At 47.6% G+C, this 22,770-nt stretch overlaps 1 protein-coding gene and 1 long non-coding RNA gene across 5 annotated transcripts in view; one reads left to right on the plus strand and one right to left on the minus strand.

Annotated features, from left to right (window-relative positions):
• Positions 1–22,770, minus strand: part of LOC144615867 (uncharacterized) — a 742,065-nt gene that overhangs the window by 227,437 nt on the left and 491,858 nt on the right. The gene's annotated exons all lie outside the window — the stretch shown is intronic.
• Positions 1–22,770, plus strand: part of EYA2 (EYA transcriptional coactivator and phosphatase 2) — a 255,263-nt gene that overhangs the window by 104,794 nt on the left and 127,699 nt on the right. For all 4 annotated transcript variants that reach the window (XM_078444001.2, XM_078444000.2, XM_078444002.2 and 1 more), the window contains one exon: positions 4,633–4,749. In XM_078444001.2, the coding sequence (XP_078300127.1) occupies positions 4,633–4,749 (117 nt within the window). The remainder of the gene's footprint in view (positions 1–4,632; positions 4,750–22,770) is intronic.

The raw sequence follows: 22,770 nt of genomic DNA on the forward strand, positions 1-22,770 counted from the left end.
CACAGCACAGTGAGGGATGAGGTGGGTGAGGCGGGCAGAGCCCGCGAGGCCTGGGAAGGATTTGGGGTTTTATTCAGAGCGAAACGGGAACTCATTGGCAGGTTTATAAGCAGAGGGCTAAACGCTACAGTCTGGGTTTTTTTTCCAAGATCGCGTCAGCTGCCGTGGGGATCTTGGATTGGAGGGAAGGAAGAAGGCAGCAGGCAGGCTGGTCAGAGACTGAGGAGGAGTGCGGGGTGACGGTGGTGGCCCGGGGCAGGGCAGTGCATCGACTGAATAGACAGGGGGTGATTCTAGGGGTAGGAGTGGTGGGTCCTGTTGGGGCAACAGGCCAGGCGTTGGGAATAGTCACCGTCGCTGAGCTGCCGTCGCCTCAGTCCTCAATGTTCTCTGTCCTTGGGGGTAAAGAACCAGCTCAGGGTCCCCTAGCTGGTCAGTGGCATTAGACCCAAAGTAGCCTGGCCCTGGAGTCCCGTCTCTTCATCATTGAGCTCTAGTGCCTGAGCCTGCATCCCATAAATCCTAGGGGATTACCTGTGACAGTCCTCGGCCCACAGGTGTGGACATTGTTTCCAGCCCTCTGTCCCTCCTGTGCTAGAAGGCTTGTGATATAATCCCGCCTAAGCTACCCCACCTGGCTGACAGCCAGGGACACCGAAGCCGTATTATTTTTCAGCATAAAAGAGAAAACCGGCCCTGTGTCCAGACACAACGTGGCAGGTGGTACAAGCATATGTCCTGGGCTCACACCCTCCCCCCCCCCCCCCCCCCCCGCCACATACTGGTCCTGACACACTGGACAAGCCCCTTCAGTTTCCTCCTTCACGCAGCGGGGGTGCTACTCGTCTCCTCGCCATTACTGGGAAGATAGACGAGGCTGTCTGTGTCAGAGGTCGGCCACCGTTGTCTCGTTGTCTGCAAAGGTCCAGATGGTCCTTCTGGCTCTGCGGACCCTAGAGTCCCTGTCGCAGCCATTCAGCTCCGCCACCATAGTGTGAAGGCAGCCGGACGATATGGAAACTGTGTGTCTGTGTCTGTGTTCCAATAAAGCTTTATTTACACAGACAGGAAGTAGGCCAGACTTGGTCCACAGACCGTGATTGGCCAACCCCTGATCTCTGTGAAGGGATCAGCTCACAGGGCTGGCCCAAGGGACATACTCAATCAAGACAGCAGGGTCTTGCCAGGCTGCCACACACACCTGGAATGTTCATGTCCCTGAACAATGACAGGTAGGATGAAAAGCCATTTTCCTTCACCTGTGCCTGCGCCTGAGCAAGCAGTGTTTGCTCATTGTCTGGACAAACCTTGTTGAATCTTGTTAGGAAGCTTTTTCAGTGCTCCTTGGCAAACAGCATTATTTACTTTTGTGCAAATAGCTTCAAGGCAGTGACACATTTGAGCAAGCTAGAGGGAAGAAGGTGAGCGGTATTGAATATGTTTTTCCTCGATTTGTTACGCAACATTTAAGACATCGGTAAAAGCCTGAAGACGAACACTACAAATACCACGAGCTGGAATCCAACGTGAGAAATAAAAAGCATAAAAGGTCATCTCCCTTTCTTCTCAGAGACACCCACATGCCTGGAGTTGATGTTTATCATCCCTCTGCATTTCTTTATGTAGACTAGGGGTCAGCAAACTTTTTCTGTGAAGAGCCTGTTGGTAAATATTTTTAGCTTTGCAGGCCCTACAGTCTTTCACAGTCACGAAGCTCTTCCATTCTAATGCAGAAGAAGCCTTCCTCCATAAACGAATGGATGTGTCTGTGTTCCGATAAAACTTCATTTGCAAAAAACAGGCATCAAGCCCCATTTGGCCCATGGGCCTATGTAGAGTATTGTTTTGCGTGTTTTACAACTTTATAGACGTTGTTTCTTTTAGTCTCTATTCTTTTGACACCTGCTTTTTCTACCCACCCTTAGGTCTTATGAAATTTATCCCTGTTTGTGCCTGTGGCCGTAGTTCATTCATTTTCACTCTGTGTAATATTCCATATTCCATTATTTGATTGTGCCACAACTCCTGCATCTGTTTTTTTAAACTATTTTTTTATTTTTTTGAGGGGGGAGGGGCAGAGGGGAGGGGGAGGGAGAGAGAGAGGGAGACAGAGATTGAGAGAGAATCTTAGCAGGCTCCACACCCAGCACGGAGCCTGACGTAGGGCTCGATCTCACAACCACGAGATCATGACCTGAGCCAAAATCGAGTCAGACACTTCACCAACTGAGCCACCCAGGGGTCCGTCATTTATCTCTTATACCCCAAACTTAATCACTTAAAACAACACTGGTAAACTATTTCTGGTGCTTCTGTGGATTGGCTGGGTAGAGTCTCTCCTGGTCTCCCTGGGGTCTCTCATGAAGCTGCATTTGGCTGGCAGGTTGGCTGGCATGGCTCCCTCCACTTGCCCTTTAATCCTGTGCTTGCTCACAGCATGCTGGTGTCAGGTTTCCAGGAGGGCAGAGTTGGGGTGCATGAGTGGCTCAATCTGTTGAGCATCCCTCTCTTGATTTAGGCTCAGGTCATGATCTCAGGGTTTGTGAGATCAAGCCCCACATTGGGCTCATGCTGACTGCACGGAACCTGCTTGGGATTCTCTCTCCCCTCTCTCTCCCTCTCTCTCTCTCTCTCTCTCTCTCTCTCTGCCTCTCCTCCACTCGTGCTCTCTCTCTCTCTCAAAATAAATGGACTTTAAAAAAAAAAGAGGAGGGCAGAGGTAGGAGCTTCAAAGGCACTTGACAGCTAGTCTCCAGAACTCCCATCACTCAGCCACTTCTATCAGTCAAAACAAGTTACAAGGCCAGTGGAGATTCTAGAAGTACGAAAATGGACTCTGCCTCTTGACAAGAGAACCTGGTCATGTTTTTCAGTCTACCCTAGAATATCTCAGTCTCTTAAAGAAGCAGAAGTCTTCCCCAACAGGAAGTGAACGTGTTGGCATCTGATGGTGGGTGACATTGGGAATTCAGGAACCAGAAGAAAGAACTCAATACTCTGAGCATATAATAGACTCCCCATGTCTGTCTTACAGAATCCTTTGATATCCTGTGTGTTGCTCAGAACAGTGGACCATCCTCCGTGCTGGGGAGGGCTTCCTGGGGGTAGAAAGCAGGGACGCTTCTCTTTTCCTTTGCTTCTCCATGTTTTGGAAGCATTGTCTTCATTCGCGAAACTGAATGGGTGAAAAAGAAGGAACTGCCTTTACAAAACTGGAGCCAGAACTAGAAATATCCTTTAAAGAGATATAAAAAGGGACGCCAGGGTGGCTCAGTCAGTTAAGGGTCCAACTCTTGGTTTCAGCTGAGGTCATGATCTCACCGTTCGTGAGATCGAGCCCCGCGTTGGGCCATGCACAGACGGCACAGATTCCCTCTCTTGGGATTCTCTCTCTCCCTGTCTGCCCCGTCCCCTGCTTATGCTCACTCTCTCACTCGCTCTGTCTCAAAAATAAATAAATAAGCTTAAAAAAGTAAAGAGATGTAAACATAAACAGCGTGGAGATACTATTTTACACCTGGTAGGTAGACAGAGATAAGCAGAGTTTATTACATTTTCAATAAAAATACAATCTGTGGGCTACTGATGGCGGATCAAGCCGCTTGCCTCAGTACAGTCCCTTCTCCAGCCAGCTGCTCATAGAATCGGTGCCTGTGCTCTGGGGAAGCATGTCAGACTGTGGCTGAAGCAAACGACACATTTGTAACTGTGGCCTTTGGAGAAGCAGGTTCCTCCCACAAGAAGAGTGGAGAGTGTGTCTTAGGATTAAGTGGCGGCATCTTTACAGAGGAAGGATGGTTCATTTAACACTCACCCCCAAATCTTGATGGACATTAACCACACATGGCCCTACTCTGTAGAGTAGGGGTTGAAAACTCACTACCCTCAGAGCCAGGCAGGAAGCATGAGGCATATATAAAATATGGGTCCCTCTTTTTTTTTTTTTTAATTTTTTAATGTTTTTATTTAGAGAGAGACAGAGCATGACAGGGGAGGGGCAGAGAGAGAGGGAGACACAGAATCCGAAGCAGGCTCCAGGCTCTGAGCTGTTGCACAGAGCCCAATGCAGGGCTCGAACCCACCAACTGCGAGATCATGACCTGAGCCGAAGTCAGATGCTTAACCAACTGAGCCACCCAGGCGCCCCAATATGGGTCCCTCTTGACCTGCCTTTCCCTTTCCTACTTTTGATAGGGTCCTAGCATGTGAAAAAAAAAAGAGTACAACTGCAATGAAAAGACAGCACTGAAAGCAGACATTTATGTTTCAGGGACAGTGCAGTATCTATAGTGACCCCAGGGAACCTATGGGGATAGGCTGTGCCATCACATGGGAATGCAGGCATGGTGTTGCTAGACCATCTTGCTGTTCAAATGAAGCCATAAGTCCAGATTATTTGGTGAAATCTCCTGGTTTTTCAACAAAACCGACTAATTTCATATTTTCCTTAAAAATATGCAGGCCAAGCAAAATACGTTTATGGGCTAACTGTGCCTCACAAGCCACCGGTTTGCAGCTCCTGATTTGGAAACTGATAAAATTGTGTGCTCTCTTGGTTCAGACGCTCTTCTGCAGGTGACAAGGAAGCATCCTAATCATGTGTCCCCGGTGCCTCTTTTTCCTCCTTCCAAGGTATCAAGACAGAAGACAGCTTGAACCATTCCCCCAGCCAGAGTGGATTCCTCAGCTACGGCTCCAGCTTCAGCACCCCACCCACTGGACAGAGCCCGTACACCTACCAGATGCACGGTCAGTGTGGCGCTGCGGCCCCTTCCTGTCCACCTCCAAGGCACTGCCTGACTTAGGTGTCCAGTCATTCATTCGTTTGCTTGCCAGATTTATTGAGCACCTACTATGTGCCAGAATCTATCTCCAGGAGTTAGAGCGGTGGACAGAAGAGAACAGATATGAGATCTGCCCTTATGGCAATTGCACGGCAGGAGGGAGAGATGGACAGTAAACAAGGCAACAAATAAACCAGCTAATTTTGGAAGAAGTCGAGTGCCGTGAAGCAAATAGACATGGAGTTTGGGTAGAGAGTGATGAGCAAGTTAAGGGTCAGGAATGGTGAGATATACACTGTAGACGGAGTCATGAGGGCAGACTCTGAAGAGATGACATGGGACAGACACACAAAGAGGTAGGAGGACTTGGCCATGTACAGGGCTGGAGGAAGAGCATTCCAGGTCGCGGGAACAGCCAGTGCGAAAGCGGTATGCGGGGCAATGTCTTGATGTGTTTGAGGCACAGAACAGAGACCAGCAAGGCTGGAGCAGGATTCAAGGGGTGTGGGAGGAGAGAGTGTTGGAGAGAGAACAGAGCCAAATGATGTAAGGTCCTGAGGGCTGTGGGTAGGAGTTGGCTTTGGTAAGTGTGACAGGACAGGCAAGTCCATTGTTGACTCAGACATGCCAGGTGGCAGGAGTTTGGGGCAGCCTAGTAAAGAAGCTGGTGTTCCAGGCAGAAGGTTCCGGGGCTCTGCATCACCCTACGGTGGCCTTAGAAAGGGCAGAAGACTCCAGTGTGTAACTTCACCCCACATACCCTAAGTAACTGGATTCCTGGATTCTTCTGTGCCCACTCTTTGACCTTCCTAGGGCCCCTTCTCTTCTTAGAGTCCCTTGGGAGCATATTGGGGCTGAAGCATGGAGTAGAGGGCTGGTGGCAGTCATTTGGGGGATCCGCATCCTGGTATTTTTTTCCTTCATGAAATCTGGTAAAAGTGACCGTCAGGGATTTGAAAAATAATATGCAAGAGTAAAGTAAAGGAGTAATGGGAAGTCCGTGGGCTAATGAGTGATTATACTTTTCTTTAAAAAAAAAAAAAAACTATTCGCAAGTGTTGTCACTTTGTCTTGTAAATGTCTTATTAAAGAAACAATAAAAATGGATATCAACGGCAGCCTTTCAGAGAAAAACCTGGTGAAGGGACAGCAAATGATCTTAGGCAGGGGGGTGTGTGGAGAAAGGGGCTGATGAGCATCAATGCCCACCCCTTGGAAAAGCTCCCATGTAAAGGTCTGTATCAGAGCTTGTTGGCGACACCATCAGCCAACACCAAACACTTGCCACATGCCACACGATGTTGTTTGGATCATCTTATACAACCTTCATGGCAAAGTGTTGGTGCTGGTATTATTCCCATTTTCTAGGTGAGGCAATTGAGGCATGGAGGGAATGATCGGTTTGCCCAACATCAAGGCAAGGAGTTTAGATTTTACTGCAAGTGCAGTAAACAGAATGTGTCGAATCTCTTAGGGGTCTGGCAGAATCCCATCCCCCAGGCTCACCCCCAAACCCTCGCTCTTCTCTGCTTCTGCTTTCGCCTCTGGCCCCCCACGGTAGCCTTCTGAGTCTCACGGAAGGGTGCAAGCTCCTGGGACCCATCTTCAAGTGGGAAGTGAAATTATGGCAGCAGTCCTGATAATAAAGGCTTCTGAAGACACTGAACTTGAACTTGCATTTGGGTCACTCTCAAGCCAGTGTTTACTAGCTCTGCGAGTAGAGATGAGACCTACTGCCTCAGGACTTCTAAGGCCATGAAGGTTGAACAGCAAACACAGTCCACCCTCCCCCATTCTGACATCCTTCCCCACCCCCGCAGAAAAGTGGATTCAGTGACGTTAGGAGTGGCTCTCCATCCATCATTCTTTCAATGTGTATTATTGAGTACGAGTTCTATGCCTGGCACCCTTTTAGGCACTGGAGACATGGCCAGCAACAGTGACAATCCCTCAGAGAGAAAGCAAAGAATCAATTAACAAATAAACGGATTATTAACAGACTTTGACAGAGCTTGTGAAGGACAGAGACAGGGCAGTGTGATGGGCAGTGATGAGGGGTGTAGCGGTTGACATAACCCAGATGGATAGGGAGACCCGAGTAATGGAAAGGTGCAAGCCACATGAGCAGCTGGAGGTTCTCCCAAAGGAGAAGCATGAGTCTGGGGCAGTGAGTAAAGGGGATGAGATTGGAATGCAAAGAGGGGACCCACCCCCGCCCCAAGCCAGGACATATAGAATATGTCATTTCTTCTCTGGTCCTTATGGCAGCCCCATGAGGAGGGCACTATCATGCCTGCTTTACACATGGTGAAAGCGAGGCCCAGAGAGGGGAAGTGATTTACTCAATATCACACAGCCAATAAGTATTCAGAGCTGGCATTCAGACTCGGATTTCTAGAATTCCAGAGCCTGTGCTGTTTCCTCCAAGTGCCATTTCCTGGACTCTCTCAGGATTCCAAATAGCATCCTAAGCTATGTGTATACCATACGCCATTCCCCTTAATCCTCCCAATAGCCCTGTGACCTACGGTCTATCATTATCCCCATCTTACAGATGGAGAAGCTGAGGCACACATTGGTAAAGTAACTTGCCCAAGGTCACATGGCTATGGCGGTGGGATCTGAAGCCAGGCCGTTTCACTGCAGAGCCCAGGCATGCAACCCCCATACCATCCTGCCCTCCCCACTCTTGTAGAACCCTCTAGAAGACAATTCTCCATGGATGAGCACTTGCCTAAACCCTGCCTCGCCACCTCAATCCCCACCAGCCCTTCACAAGTCGAAAAACATCTGCTCTGTTCCCACCCAACCATGGGAATAATCCAGGTTGTTTTCTTACCGTCCTTGCGGCCCAGATGCCAGAAGGGCTGTGACAGCAGCTGGACTTTGTCCCAATTAACTGCCTTCAGTCTCATGCTAATGGCCATAAACTGCTCTTGAGACAGCCCAGGCATTCTGCAAGCCTGACATATTCCTCCGTAAGTATTTTTTTCAAACACAAACACACAGAACGCTCACACACCATGCCCATGTGCTTCCTATTAACTATTTTTTTTTCAAGTGGTTCCAGAGGAGAAATAAACTCTGAAACTACTCCGTGTGCGTTTCAGAATGGAAGACGTCAGTTCAGCTTAGCTTTTCAGATGAGGAAGGGAATGAAGAAAGGGTCTGAAAACACTCAGAGTGAAATTGGTCCGTGTGGAGAATCTGGGATGAGTCTTTTTCCTCTCTGGGAATTAAAATCATAATTTCGTCAAAGCAGAAAGAACCCAAGCAGGGACCAACCACCCCATCACTTTACAGATGAGTAAACTGAGGCACTGCCACAGAATGGCTTGTGTAGGGTCACAGAGCAAGCATTAGATAAGCCGGATGCCTCCCTCTGGGTCCTCTACCTACTCTCATAAACTTCCAGAAACCTCAGCGGGGTCATCACCCCTCAAGGCTCTGGTCTGAGATCTGTATCTGTTTGGATAACACTGCCCCTCCACCAAATGTATAATAAACATAAGAGAGAAAAGTTCACAGCACTCGTCAGCCTTCGCTTGTTGTTTATTTTCTTTTTTTCAAGTTTACCCAAGAGTTTTTATAACTGAAATGTGTTTCTCATGGCTTTGATTTTTGTTGTTGTGTTTCTTTTTGCTTCTCCTGCTGAAACACTGCTACTCACAGAAACGGCTCCAAAGATTAAAAAGAAAACATCTTGAGCGTGTATTATAAGAACTTGCTGCTGGTGCCGTGGAGGGACTGAGAGCCCCAGACCACACACCCCACGATTTGAGTGAGGCACTTGACTTCCTGTGCCTCGGTTTCCTCACGTGGGAACTGGCATCCTAGCAAGGGAGAGGACCTCAAGGGGCTCTCGGGGGGACGAAATGGAATGATTCCTGGGCACGTCAGATGAGGTCCGTAAAGGCTGGGTGCTCTTTTTCTCATTCCTGCTGTTTGTTTTGTAACATAGGTGTTAACATCGGTAACCCTGAAGTCAGGCGAAGTGAACTTCGCAGTGTTCCACCATGTGGCCCTGAGCCAGCGTTCTTCCCCTCTAAAATTGGGTACTGATCATACTGATGCATGGCGTACTGTGATAATTAAATGAGCTGAGCTGTGTGTGTGTGTGTGTGTGTGTGTGTGTGTGTGTGTGTGTGAAGTATTTAGAGCAGCCCCTGGCACAAACTAAGTGCTCTGCCAATGTTAGCTGTTGTTACCGTTGACCCCTTGAACAGTAGGGATTTGAACTGCGCGGGTGGGTCCGCTTACGTGCAAATTTTTTTTTCAATAAATCCAGCAGAGTCCTGTGAATGTATTACCTGTTGCGTGTGATTTTCTTAATAACATTTTCTTTTCTTAGCTTACTTTATTGTGAGAATACAGTACGTAATATATAGGACACACAAAGTACGTGTTAATTGACTGTTATTGGTGAGGCAGCATAGACCATGAGCAGTGAAGTTCTCTTTTTATCGTTTTATTTTATTTTTGTCCATCATGATAAGTGTATTCCGCGGTAATTAAGTTCAAAAGTTATACAGGGAATTTCAACTGCGCGGGTTCCAGAGACAACGGAATTGCTATCTTAACTTCAGGTCTGACGGTCTGTGTTCTTCCCAAGTTCACCTGTGTTTCCTGAATTCTCAGTTTTATTAAGGAGTCCTGGTAGAAGAAAAGAGGAGTACTAATTTGAGACTGTTGACTCTTCCACATCAGCATAAACTCCCCTTCTGGTAAAAATCTGCCTTATACGGGGACTTGAAAATAGTCAGATCTCTTCAGTTCCTTCTGTATTCCTTCTGTATTCACCAAAGACCAGGGAACGTTAATAGTGAAGCTCAGAACCCAACATGAGCCATTCAGGAACATGGAAGCATGTGATTCAGGGATGAGGGGGAGAATTAAAAGCCTAGCAGAAGGGTCTGGAAGCCAGTGATCTCAGCCAGAGACTTCAGGGACCGGTTTGTGTTGGACTTGTGAAACCTAGCGGTTTCTGGCACCGAAAGCTGTGTGACTTTGGACAAGCCATTGAACTCTCCAGATCTGTATCTCACAGCTCTGGTGCTCACAGATGCTCACTGAAAAGAGAGAGAGGTTGGAAAAGTTCATGGTCAGCTGCATCAAATACATTTGGTAAATAGTGTGCAGCACAAAATTAAGTAGATGTCTTTGCTGCAGGACTTCTCAGACCCTTTGCAGCCTGATGCACCTCGTGGCTCTTCAGGAGTGGAATTCAGTAGCCAGTCTTTCTGGGTAGATCTGGATAGGGACCTTCTCACAAAAGACTGTTCTCGGCGGGAAGTCCTGGGCGTGATGGCCCTTAGAACCCGTTCTGGTAAAATTGTGTGATTCTCCAATTTAAAAAAAAAAAATGATGAACATGAATGTGTTCTTCTTTTCTGTATTTTATTTTTGCTGAGGTATAATTCACATACCATAAAGTTCACCCTCTTAAAGTATACAATGCAGTCCTTTTACTATATTCACAAAGTTGGGCAACCCTCCCCACTCTCTTAATTCCACATTTTCATTACACTTTTTTTTAATGTTTATTTTTGAGAGAGAGAGACTGAGCAGGGGAGGGGCAGAGAGAGAGAGGGAGACAAGGAATCTGAAGCAGGCTCCAGGCTCTGAGATGTCAGCACAGAACCTGATGCAGGGCTCGAACTCACGAATTGTGAGACCATGACCTGAGCCCAAGTTGGACGCTTAGCCAACGGAGCCACTCAGGCACCCCTCGTTACACCTTTTTTAAGGTTCCTGGACCCAATTCCAACAGGGGAGTCCCCCCGCCCGACAACACCAAGCAATTCTTGGACACCAGCATGGCATCCAAGAATTCAACTCAATTCTGACACTCTCTACCTGGAGACAGCATCAGGTTCCACAGGTCAAGGGTTCGGTCCTACAAGACTGCCCCACCCTCCCTTCAGGTGCCTGTCCTTCTGACCGACCGGCTACAGACTGGAACTTCCAAGGACCCCTCCTTGGGTTTGATTAATTTGCTAGAGAGGCTCACAGAACTCAGGGAAACACTTACTTACATTTACCAGCTTATCAAAGGATATGAATCAAAAGCCAGATGAAAAGATACAAAGGGCAAATTTCTGAACAAAGGAGCTTCGGTCCTCATGAAGCTTGGGGCCTGGCTCAATGGCACATAAGAGGATTCTAGTTCTCCAGGCATAGGAGCTCTCTGACAAGGTCAAAAAGCTGCTGTCTTGGGTTTTTATGGAGGCTTCGTATATAGTAATGATTGACTAAGTCATTGGCCCTTGGCTGATTCAACTTCCAGCCCCCTCTGTCGCTCCCTGGAGGTCGGGGTGGGACTGAAAGTTCCAACTCTTTAATCACGTGGTTGGTCCTCCTGGCGGCCAGCTCTCACCCTTGGGTGGGTCCAAAAGTCGCCTCGATTAATAACAAGACACCCATTTCACATTAATGGATCTGAATGTGTTTTCAGGAACTGTGGCTGAAGATCAGTATTATCTGAGAATTATATTTTGGTCATCTGAATGGTCAAATACACATTTCTTGTCAATCATTATATGATAACCCCAGAATGGAGCCCCATGCACATTAGCCATCATTTCCTATTCCCCTCCCTTTCTTTTGTGATAAAAAAAAGTTACATTTAAACTTACTCTTCCTTTACATTATTTTTTGAGCAGTTCATGTATTTACCTAGTTTAAACATCTATAGAAATCTCTCTTCTACCCTTGTCCCACATCCATTCAGTTTCCAAAGCCTCAACGGTTAACCATTTAAACTAGGTTCTTGTGAGCCCATCCAGAATTGGGGTTTTTTGCAAGTATGAGCAAACATGAACACAGTCCATTCTACTTCATATTTCTATGACAGGAAGTCATTCATTCATGTTTCATAAGTAAGGAAACGATGTCAACTCGGTTTTCAAATGAGAACTCTAAAGTTGCATTGGTTTGTTTGCTTTTCAGATTTTCTCCTTATCACTGGTTTTAAGCAATTTCATTTTTGATGCCTTGGTGCTGTTGTTTTCATGATTCTAGGACTTTGGATTCATTGAGCTTCTTAATCTGTGAGTTTATAGTTTTTATCACATTTGGAAAAGTTTCGGCCATTACTTCTTCAAGTAGTTCCTCCCCACTATGTCTTCAAGTTCACTAACCTTTTCTTGTATAGTATCTGATCTGCTGTTAATTACACTCAGGGCATTTTTTTTTTTTTTTATCTTCAGATATTTGATCTCTATTTTTTTTAATCTTCCATGCCTCTGTTTAACATGCCCAGTCTTTGTAGTAGCTCCTTGAACAGACAGAACACAGTTATAGTAACTATTTTAATATGCTTATCTATTAGTTTTGTCATCTCTGTCATTTCTCGGTTATCTTTCACTGATTTTTCTCCTCATTACAGGTCATATTTCCTGATGCTTTGCATGCATAAGTTCTGATTGTATGCCCGACATTGAGAATTTTACCTTGTTGGATGCTGGACATTTTTATATTTCTATGAATATTCTTAAGCTCTATTCTGGGATGCAGTTAAATTACATGGAAACAGTTTGATCCTCTCTAGTCTTGCTTTCAGTTTTTTTAGGTAGAGCAGAGCAGCATTTGGTCTAGGGCACTCTTGACCTAACAACATTTTCCCACTACTGAGGAAGCCTTTCTGTGTATTCTACCCAATGCCCCATGAATTATGAGGTTTTCCACTCTGGCTGGCAGGAATAAGAACTATTTGAAACTCTGTTATGAGCTCTGGGTATTGTTCCTTCTAATCTTTTCAAGTGGTTCTCCTCCAGCCTTGGTGGACACCCTAGGGGAAATGTCCACAAATCTCTGGAGCACTCTCGCAGTGCAGCTCTGTTTTCTGGAACTCTGCTCTGTGAATCCTACCCATTAGGCTTCCCTGGACTTGCAGTTCATCTGTTCAGCTTAGAGAGACCACTGGGCACCTTCCTGGGCCCCTTCCTGGAAACCGGCCACAATGGGGCAATCATGTGGCTCATTCTTCGTTTCCTTTCTCTCAAAGGTTGCTGTCATTCATTGTCTGATGTCTGATGTCTTGGGAATCTAGTTTTTTAACTATTTCACGTGGGAAGGTAAATCTAGTCCCCATGACCCAGTCTTGGCCAGAAGTGCATGTACAGCCATATTGGTTTGTTTGCACTTTTCCCCAGCACATATGGTAACAGCAAATGAATGCAAAATACGTAACACTGGTAAAGACAACAAGCTTCTAGGAACACAGTTCTGTCCCTGGTGCCCTTTGTTCTTCGTCTGACTTCGGTTTGGCCGCATGCTCTGTTTTTGAAGAATTTCTTTTGCAATTTCCCCAATATTTGGTGCATTTTGCCCTGGCTTCCATAGTTCAACACTTCCAGTGTCTTTATACCCCCTTCTGTCAAGATACTTTGACCTCTTTTTTAAAGCTAAGTCCTCTATTTATTGTAGCACTTCTCTATTACTCTTTTTTATTGAGATTATTATTATTCTTGCTTTTGTCAGTGCTTTGGTTACAAAGTTGTGTTGCTTTTGAGCAGTCTGCCCTGACCCTACTTTTTCCCATAAGCCCCATTATTTCAGTGAACAATTTTGCACAACACACAGCCTCTCAGGAAGGCTTTATGTCACATTATGGCAGTAACACTTGCATTTATTCTTATTTTTATACGTAACATACATACACTGTCTTCTGCACTTTGCTTTCTTCATTAGCAACAGATATTGAAGAACTTTGTAAGTCCGTGTATAGAAAGGGCTTCCTCTTTTTTTTCGCAGGTGCCTATCATTCTTTCAAATGATGTGCTGTAAATCATTTAATTAGTTCCTCATTGGGTGTCTACAATTACCACCAGTATGGCTATGAATAATCCTAAATGTGTCTCATTTCGTGTTTCTGCAAGGACATCTGAAGGGTAGGTTGTGCAGAAGAAGAATTCGGGGTTGAGGGGAAAGTCCCATTTTTAAAAATTGGTGGATTTTCCAAGCTACCTTCCGTAGGGATTCTACCAATCTAAACTCCCACCAGTAGTGTGTGAGAGTGCCGATGTGGCCAACCCAGGGTCATCTAGTTATTGGGCATTTTTTCCAATCCTATGCATGAAAAGCGGTTTCTTGGCATAATACTAATTTGTGTGTCTTATGAGGTTGAGCCTCTCTTCAAATCTTTAGCCAATTTGTGGTTACTTTTCTGTGAACCAGGAGATGAGATTTGAGACATCGTACAAGAGAAGAGTGCTGTGGTGCCAGGCATACTAATATTTAAGCATATGATAAAACCTTAGTAACCAAAACAGCTTGTTTTGGGTGTATGTGTAAACTGATTGACCAGTAGAGGAGAGCGTGCCATCCAGAAAGAGACAAAGCGTATCTAGGAATTTTGTACATGAGGCAGATGGCATGTCAGTGGGGAAAGACGCAATATTCAGTGAATGGTTTTGGAACAATTCGTTAGCCATCTGGAGGGGGGACATCCATTCTTTTTACTGCATATCATGAAAAAAATCCAAATGGGTTAACAGTTTATTTTTTTCCTTCAAAACTTTATTGAAATTCTGGTTAGTTAACATATAGCGTAATATCGGTTTCAGGAGTAGAATTTAGTGATTCATCACTTACATACGACACCCAGTGCTCACCCCCACGAGTGCCCTCCTTAATGCCCATCACCCATCTAGCCCATCCCCCCACCACCTCCTGTCCTGTATCAACAGTTTTTTGTTTTGTTTTGTTTTTAACTTATTTCTTTAATTTACATCCAAGTTAGTTAGCATATAGTGAAACAATGATTTCAGGGGTAGATTCCTTAATGCCCTTACCCATTTAGACCATGCTCCCTCCCACAACCCCTCCAGTAACCCTCAGTTTGTTCTCCATATTTATGAGTCTCTTCTGCTTTGTCCCCCTCCCTGTTTTTATATTATTTTTGTTTCCCTTCCCTTATGTTCATCTGTTTTGTCTCTTAAAGGCCTCATGTGAGTGAAGTCATATGGCTTTTGTCTTTCTCTGACTAATTTCACTTAGCATAATACCCTCCAGTTCCATCCACGTAGTTGCAAATGGCAAGATTTCCTTCTTTTTGATTGCCGAGTAATACTCCATTGTATATACAGACCACATCTTCTTTACTGGATCAGCAGTTTAAATGTCAGAAGTCAAATCATAAAAGAACTAGAATGACAGTAAGCAAAATTTGTATAACCCTAGAGTAGAAAAGGCTTTTCTCACTGTGACTTAGAAGCTAGCCATCAAGGAAAAGACAGCAAGTTTAACTACAGATTGGTTGGGGGGGGGGGGGGTGAGGGGGGGGGCGTGGCAAAGAACACCAGAAGTAAAGTCAAAACAAAAGCAAACAAAACAGAAAACAAGTGGCAAACTGAGAAACATTTACATCGCAAATCATAGACACGCAGGTCGTTACTCTTTGCAAATGATTCTGCGGTTCTGTGGATTGAGCCTGCTCTGGGAGGTGATTCTTCTCAATGAAAGAGAGAAGTGAGTTAGTTGTAATGTTGCAGGGAGTGGTGAGCGGTCAGGCCGAGGGCAAGCTGAAAACTACATGCCCGTCTGGCAGGGGTGTAGGTATCACTCGGCTTTCGCCCGTTGCTGCCACACGAGAATGGGACGCTGGGGAGGCTAAATCTTTCCATTTTCAGGGTAATCCCTGTAGCTGGATTTGACTGTGAAATCTCCTTCGTTTTCATTGTGGGCAAACTGATTTGTTTTGAGAGACAGAGAAAACAGAGTGTGAGTGGGGGAGGGATAGAGAGAAAGGGAGGCAGAATCCAAAGCAGGCCCCAGGCTCTGAGCTGTCAGCACAGAGCCCATCACGGGGCTCGAACTCACGGACCACGAGATCGTGACCTGAGCCGAAGGCGGACACTCAACCCACCCAGCCACCCAGGCGCCCCTTGGGCAAACTGATTTAAACACTCCCTTTAAAATACTTTATGAAGCAGACGAACGTGTATAAGGCTGGTCTTCATGACTCCATCTTGCAATCTGTTTCCATAGTTTCTTAACTGAACCCCGGGTGCTCAGAGAAAATCCCCAACCAGGTGGTGACTTGGGGACCCAGGAAGATCTCACCTCCTTCCATGCCCACCTCTGGCCTGTTTCATCAGTGAGGCATTTCCCGGAGGACTCAAGTGATGGGCATGGCCACAGCTGCCTTGGAGCCCAGTGGCCTCCTCCTGGCGAAGTGGGGTAATTTCCGCATTTCTTCTTGGCAAGAGGCTGTCCCGGCCCAGCCAGTCTCCAAGTCTGCCTGGTCTCACTCTGTCAGTCGAGACAGGGGCCAGGCTTGGCATCCATGGGTTCCTGGCCTGAGGTCGGGTTTCCTGGTGTGAATCAGCAACTTTCCTGCACACGACAAAGTGGGTGAGGTTTCCCGATACATGTCAGCGTTCTTGCGCCATGCGGCCCCTCCACCCTGGCAGTCACCTTCTCGTCACCTTCACGGGGTTTGGCGGGCCTGCCACCTCCTGCTTGTGCTGACGCCCTCCGGATTTAAGACGTACGGAGTTTAAATGGGCAGTCTTTTCCTCTGACCACAGAACAAGATTTATTTAGTCACCCCCATCACCAAAAGTCGCTGGAGATGACCCTTGAAAGCAGCTTGGGTGATTGAGCCTTAGTTTTGGGGGCCAGAAAGGAGTTTCATCATCCACAGTTCACGAAGGGGCACCTGGGTGGCTCAGTCCGTTAAGCGTCCGACTCTTGGTTTCAGTTCAGGTCATGATCTCACGGTTCGTGAGTTCGATCTTCGCGTGGGGCTCTGTGCTGACAGCTGGGAGCCTGCTTGGGATTCTCTCTCTCTATCTCTCTCTGCCCCTCCCCCTCTTGCTCTTTCTGTCTCTCTCTCTCAAAATAAATAAACTTAAAAAAAAAAACAACAACAATTCATGAAGGCAGTGCTGGCCTATAGGCTTCCTGCGATGATGGGAAAGTGTTGGATGTCTGTGCTGCCCAATATGGTGGCCACGAGCCACATGGGGCTGTTGAGCATTGGCCAAAACAGCTGAAGCAATGACATGTCTCTGTTGTTTGCTCTTAGTTATAGCAACCGTAAATGTGGCTGGTGGCCACCACGTCAGGCGGCACAACTGTAAGAGATCATTAAAAGGCAACTCTCCTGGTTAATGAGGGGGTCCGGGGAAGGCAGTTAGCAGGTGTTCCAGAACGAACGCTTGCATCCCACTAAAATCCATCTACTGAAGCTCTAACCCCAGTGTGACAGTATTTGGAGATGCCGCCCGTGGCCTGCAGTTAGGGTGAGATGAGGCCATGAGGACGGGGCCCCCCTGATGAGACTGGTGTCCTGTAAGAGGAAGAGAGAGACCTGTCTCTCTCTCCCCTCGAGCGCACCCCCCGAGGAAAGGCCGTGTGAGGGCATGGCGAGAAGGTGGCCGTCTGTAGGCCGGGAGGAGGGCTCTCGTGAGGAACCTAGTCAGTCGGCACCCTGATTCTGGACTCCCCCGCCTCCGGTAGTGGGAGAGATACGCGTCTGCTGCGTAAACCACCCGGTTTATGGGTGTTTTGTTGTAAAACCCCATGCTGACTGAGATCATCGGGTTTTTTTTGAGACACGCAAAAGTGGAAAAGTTGAAAGCTTGGAACATTGTTTTATTTTTCTGTTTTGGAGTGTTCCACTGCCTTCTCTTCCTGCCCCCACCGCAAGAGGGGTTTTCGAGGCAAAGCTGCAGAACCGAGGGCCCCAGAAGCCGCCCTCAGGGTCTGCATGTGGAACTGAGAGCTTGTGGGGGACCCAGGGCAGTGCCTTCAGATGCCATTATTGCAGCAGAGGTCAACGGAGCGGCTTTTCTGCACGCCAGGGTGGGGAAACAGACCATAATCGGACGATGGCACAACATAGGTAAAACTGCACTGGAACGTGCTAAGAGGCAAGGCCCAGAAGGACTCCGCAGCTATCTGGCTCCAGGCCCGCTCTCTTCATTCTGCCACTGGTCACAAACCAACATGCCCCGGGAGCCCGGCCCACAGGGCAGTGTGTGGGGCTGGTTGGGGGAAGTCTGGGATGAACTGAGCATCCCTAGCCCTCCATAAAGAGGAGGCCCTACTCCACTAAGGCCGAGTGGTGCCATACGGGGGTCAATTATTCCAAAGTAAACAAACAAACAGACCCAAAAGCCCGGAAATTAGAACTTCACAAGATCTTCCCCAATTTAAAACATTTCCATTGGGGGGCACCTGGGTGGCTTTGTCGGTTGAGCGTCCAGCTCTTGGTTTTGGCTCTGATCATGGCCTCGAGGTTTGTGGGTTTGAGCCCTTGATTCTCTGTCTCCCTCTCTCTGTGCCCCTCCCTTGCACGCGCGCTCTCTCTCTCTCTCTCTCTCTCTCTCTCTCTCTCTCTCTCTCAGAATAAATAAACATTTATTTAAAACAACTTAAATTGGAGGCGCCTGGGTGGCTCAGTCAGTTGAGCAGCCGACTTCGGCTCAGGTCATGATCTCAGGGTCCGTGAGTTCGAGCCCCGCGTCGGTCTCTGGGCTGACGGCTCAGAGCCTGGAGTCTGTTTCAGATTCTGTGTCTCCCTCTCTCTGACCCTCCCCCATTCATGCTCTGTCTCTCTCTGTCTCAAGGATGAATAAACGTTAAAAAAAATTTTTTTAAATAAATAAAACAACTTAAATTGGTAGCAACAAATTAAAAAGAACTACTTCTGCCCATTGGCCACCATTCTGCTAACCCTGTTCTACATGGTGACCATGGAGAAAACTGATGTCAGGACAGGGGACTCTGAGCTCCTTCTCTAGGTCCTGCCCTCAAGGAGCAGATGTTCTGCGGTAGGAGATGGATAATAAATAGAAAAACAAGTTCTATGGTATGTTGGGGGGAGAGGGAGAATTAAGGGAAAAACGAAAGAAGCCAGTGCTGGGTTTGTGATGTGTTTTTTGCGACAGAGTGGTCAAGGGAGGCTTCACGGAAGAGGAGAGTGGAGGGGTTTGAGCAGGAGGGTGGCATGATAAGTCTTGAGTTTTAACAGGCTTCCTCTGGCCACCACGTGGAGAACAGGCTGTGGAGGCAAAAGAAAGCACGAGACCAGCAAGGAGGCCAGTGCAGTGGTCCAAGCAAAGGAGGACAGGCGCTTGGCTTAGGGGTGACAGTGGCGGTGGGGAGACCTGGTCAGATTCTAGGTGTACGTTGCATGTGAAATTGACAGCAACTGCTGGTGGCTTGGCTTTGGGGAAAGAACCAGAGGTAAATGTCCAGCATGCAGCCTGTTCCAGAGGGGAAGCTCCGGGTCTGTGTCTCTCCCAGCCCAGGGAAGGAGCCTCACTTTCACACTGTTTCCCCCTGAAGGCAGTAGGGTCTGTGAGGGAAGAGCACTTCTGTTGTTTTCTGCATCGTGTAACTGAATATCGTTAAACATTCGGTTAAAAATAATCGAAGCCCCGGGGGGCTCAGTCGATTAAGCCTCTGACTCTTGATTTCGGCTCAGGTCCTGATCTCGCGGTTTGGGGGTTCAAGCCCCGCCTCGGGCTCCGTGCTGACAGTGCAAAGCCTGCTTGGGATTCTCTCTCTCTCCCTCTCTCTCCCTGCCCCTCCCCTGCTTGTGATCTTTCTCTGTCTCAAGAATAAGTAAATTTTAAAAAATAATCAAAGATATTATGGTATAATTCCAACCGAACGCACTACGGAAGCATTCTTGCAAATTTTAACCTACGTGAGAATGCTGGGGGAAAAAAAACCAAACAAACCCTTTGTATGTATGTGTGAAATGGACTGACGTACTGGGATTGGGGTTAGCCAGCCTCTTCTGTAAAAAGGGCCAGAGAGTAAATCTTCTAGATTTTGTGGACCTTAAGTCTCTGTTCCAATTGCTTGTAACTCGGCCATTGCAGCTTGAAGGAGCAGCCGTAGATAATATGGAACAAAGGGGCGAAGCTGTTTTCTGATACGTTCTTCTTAGAAACAGGTGGTGGGCTGGATTTGGCCCTCGGACTACAGTTCGCGGACCCCTGTGTCGTAGGATCAGATCATTAAAGCCAGGTCTTTATTTTTTTTTTTAATTTTTTTTTTAATGTTTATTTATTTTTGAGACAGAGAGAGATAGAGCATGAACGGGGGAGGGTCAGAGAGAGAGGGAGACACGGAATCTGAAACAGTAAAGCCAGGTCTTTAATGTGTGAATGAACGTCTGGCATATGCAGAGCCAGATGGGACTTGGGAAAAATCTGCCTTTTGCAAGACTGGTCCATGCACTGAGCAACGCCTGGCTCCGGCCCACTAAATGCCATTAAGGTCCCCCAATAAAAGCGTCCCCGTAAATTTCCAAGCACCCCTAGGGGCACTGCAGTGCCCCCGAGAACCCCTGGTCTGTGCGGCAGCAGGTACAGGAATGGGGAGAAGCGTTTGTGTTTGTCGTTCACATTTGTTGTTCACTCAGCAAACATTCGTGAGCACCAGCCCTGTTGCAGGGAGCATGCCAGGTGCACGCCATACAGCCCTGAACGGACAGTCGAGGCCTGCCTGAAGGGAATTTGTGTCCCAACGAGAGGGTACGACAGTGTATTAGTCTGTTGGAGTCATAATAACAAAGTTCCGTAGACGAGGAGCCCCGAACAAGAGATACTCATTTTCCTACCGCTTTGGAGGCTGAGAGGTCCCAGGCTGAGTGAGGTGCGTGCAGATTTGGTTTCTGGTGAGCACTCTCTTCCTGGCGTGAGGACGGCCGTCTTCTCACTGTGTCCTCACACGACCTTTTCTGTGTGTGCATGAGGAGAGAAGACATCCCTGGGGGGTCTTTCCGTTCTTATTAGGACACCGGTCCTATAGGATTAGAGCCCCACGCATATGACCGCCTTTGATGATAAACACCTCCCTAGAGGCCCCATCCTGGAATACAGTTCCAGTGGGGGATGGGGCTCACCGTAGGAATTGTGGGTGAGGGGGGACACAATTCAGTCCACACCCGATGGTGAGCTAGGGAGTCAGCAAGTACCGTGATGAGCATTCCAAGGAGAATGAGCAGGGAGATGCGGTGAAGAGGGTCTGGGGAAGGAGGGTCCAGTTGGGGGGCGGGCAGGGCTGGGTCTCTGAGGAGGTGACCTAGAGCTGATACATGTAAATTAAGGCAAGCGGTCATGTGTCAGGCTTGTTCCTGCTGACAGGAGGCCAGCGGCTGGTATGTGAAGGGAAGAGGGGTGGGAGGGGGGCCAGAAGGTGGGGAGGCAGGACCGCACAGAGCCGTGGCGGAGTGAAGGCATTTGGATTTTGTCTTGAGAGCAGCGGGCAGCCATTGGGGGGTTTAGAACAGGAGGTTGATCTGGTTTGCATCTTGGAAAGACCAGTTGGCTACTCTGGGCGGAGTGCACAATGGGGGGGTCATGGGAGCCAACGCCAGTATTCACAGAACTTGCCTCTAACAATGTCTGCCAGGTCCCAGCGGCCTGTTCAGAAAATTCTAGAATCCCAGCTTATCCTTGGACTCCCAAAGGAACAGAAACTCAGAGGGGGCTTTCACACCAGGGTCTGGGTCTGCAAAATTTGTTGAAAATGTGGCAGAATTGGCAGAATCAATCTCTCTGATTATTTTGGTGGGAGAGGAGGGGAAGAATGAAAAAGGAAACAACACTGAACCAAAAACCTACAGACACACAGAAATAGAGAGTCCTGTCCAAACTACCAGTCCCGCCTTGGTAATTTCTGAGACAGAAGTGGTAAGCAGCCTGCTCCCAGCCCCAGGCTGTCGGACCTTCTGCTCAGGAATTTAAAAAGATAACTAAGGGGGGCACCTGGGTGGAGCGTCTGACTTCGGCTCTCATCATGAACTCATGGTCCATTAAGTTCAAGCCCCACGTCGGGCTCTGTGCTGACAGCTCGGAGCCTGGAGCCTGCTTCAGATTCTGTGTCTCCCTCTCTCTGCCCCTCCCCTGCTCGTTCTCTCTCTCTCTCTCTCAAAAATAAACATTTAAAAATCAAAAAAATAACAATAATAAAATAAAAAGATAACTAAGGGAGGGGGGAATACAGCTTCAGGCAGGGAGCCATTGTTAGCGTGGGAGACAGACAGACCGACTCTGTAAATCCATCGTCACTCAGAGAGAAGCCACAAGTCAGCTGTGGGATACATAATTTGCACCCTCAGAGCAAATCCAACTTTTTCTACTCCCAAAAGTTCGGTTGGTGAAGGAAAACGTGGGAACTTTCATGGAATTTTCTCTGCTTTTTTCAGCACAGGGCTCTCTGTCTCTGTCTCTGTCTCTGTCTCTCTCTCTGTCTCCACATTATTTAACATTCCACCTGCCTTTTTTACTGCTTTTTTTTCATTTTTCATATATTTATTTTAAATCGCTTAAGTAACACTAGTGTGTATCTTTCCGGGGGGGGGGGGGGTTCCTCCCACAACTAGGGAGCCCATCTCCTTTTTTTTTTAATTTTTTTTATGTTTATTCATTTTTGAAAGAGAGAGAGACAGAGCACAAGCAGGGGTGGGGTGCAGGGGTGGGGCACACAGAATCCAAAGCAGGTTCCAGGCTCTGAGCTGTCAGCACAGAGCCCAACGTGGGGCTCGAACTCACGAACCGCGAGATCACAGCCTGAGCTGAAGTTGGACGCTTAACTTAACTAAGCCACTCAGGCGCCCCTGGAGCGCTTTCAAAGTCAGTTCAACTAAACCCACTTTATTCTATCTTCTGGCTTCCTAGTACTCCACAGAGAAAGCCAGGCACCCAGGTTCGAATTCTGACACCACCACTCACTAGGTGTGCGCCCTTAGGCAAATAACGTCTCTGAGACTTGTTTTTCTCATCTGGAGGTGAAGTCTGTAGAAGCAGCTGACCTCAGGGGCTACTGTTGGAGCTGGATGCCGGGTGGTTCACGCACAGGGCTTAGGAGAGCGTCTGAAACAGTCCAGGCACTCGATTAGTGTTGGCTGTGATTCTTGCGGACCTACTATTTTTCGCCCCTTCTGAAACTCTCAGTCTCTGTACTTTTTCCGTCCCCGGGCGTAGTTGCTACCCTGGAGTATTGGTTGCCATACTTGAAC

This window comes from Panthera onca, chromosome A3 (assembly GCF_046562875.1).
Source record: "Panthera onca isolate mPanOnc1 chromosome A3, mPanOnc1 haplotype 2, whole genome shotgun sequence".
NCBI lineage: Eukaryota > Metazoa > Chordata > Mammalia > Carnivora > Felidae > Panthera > Panthera onca.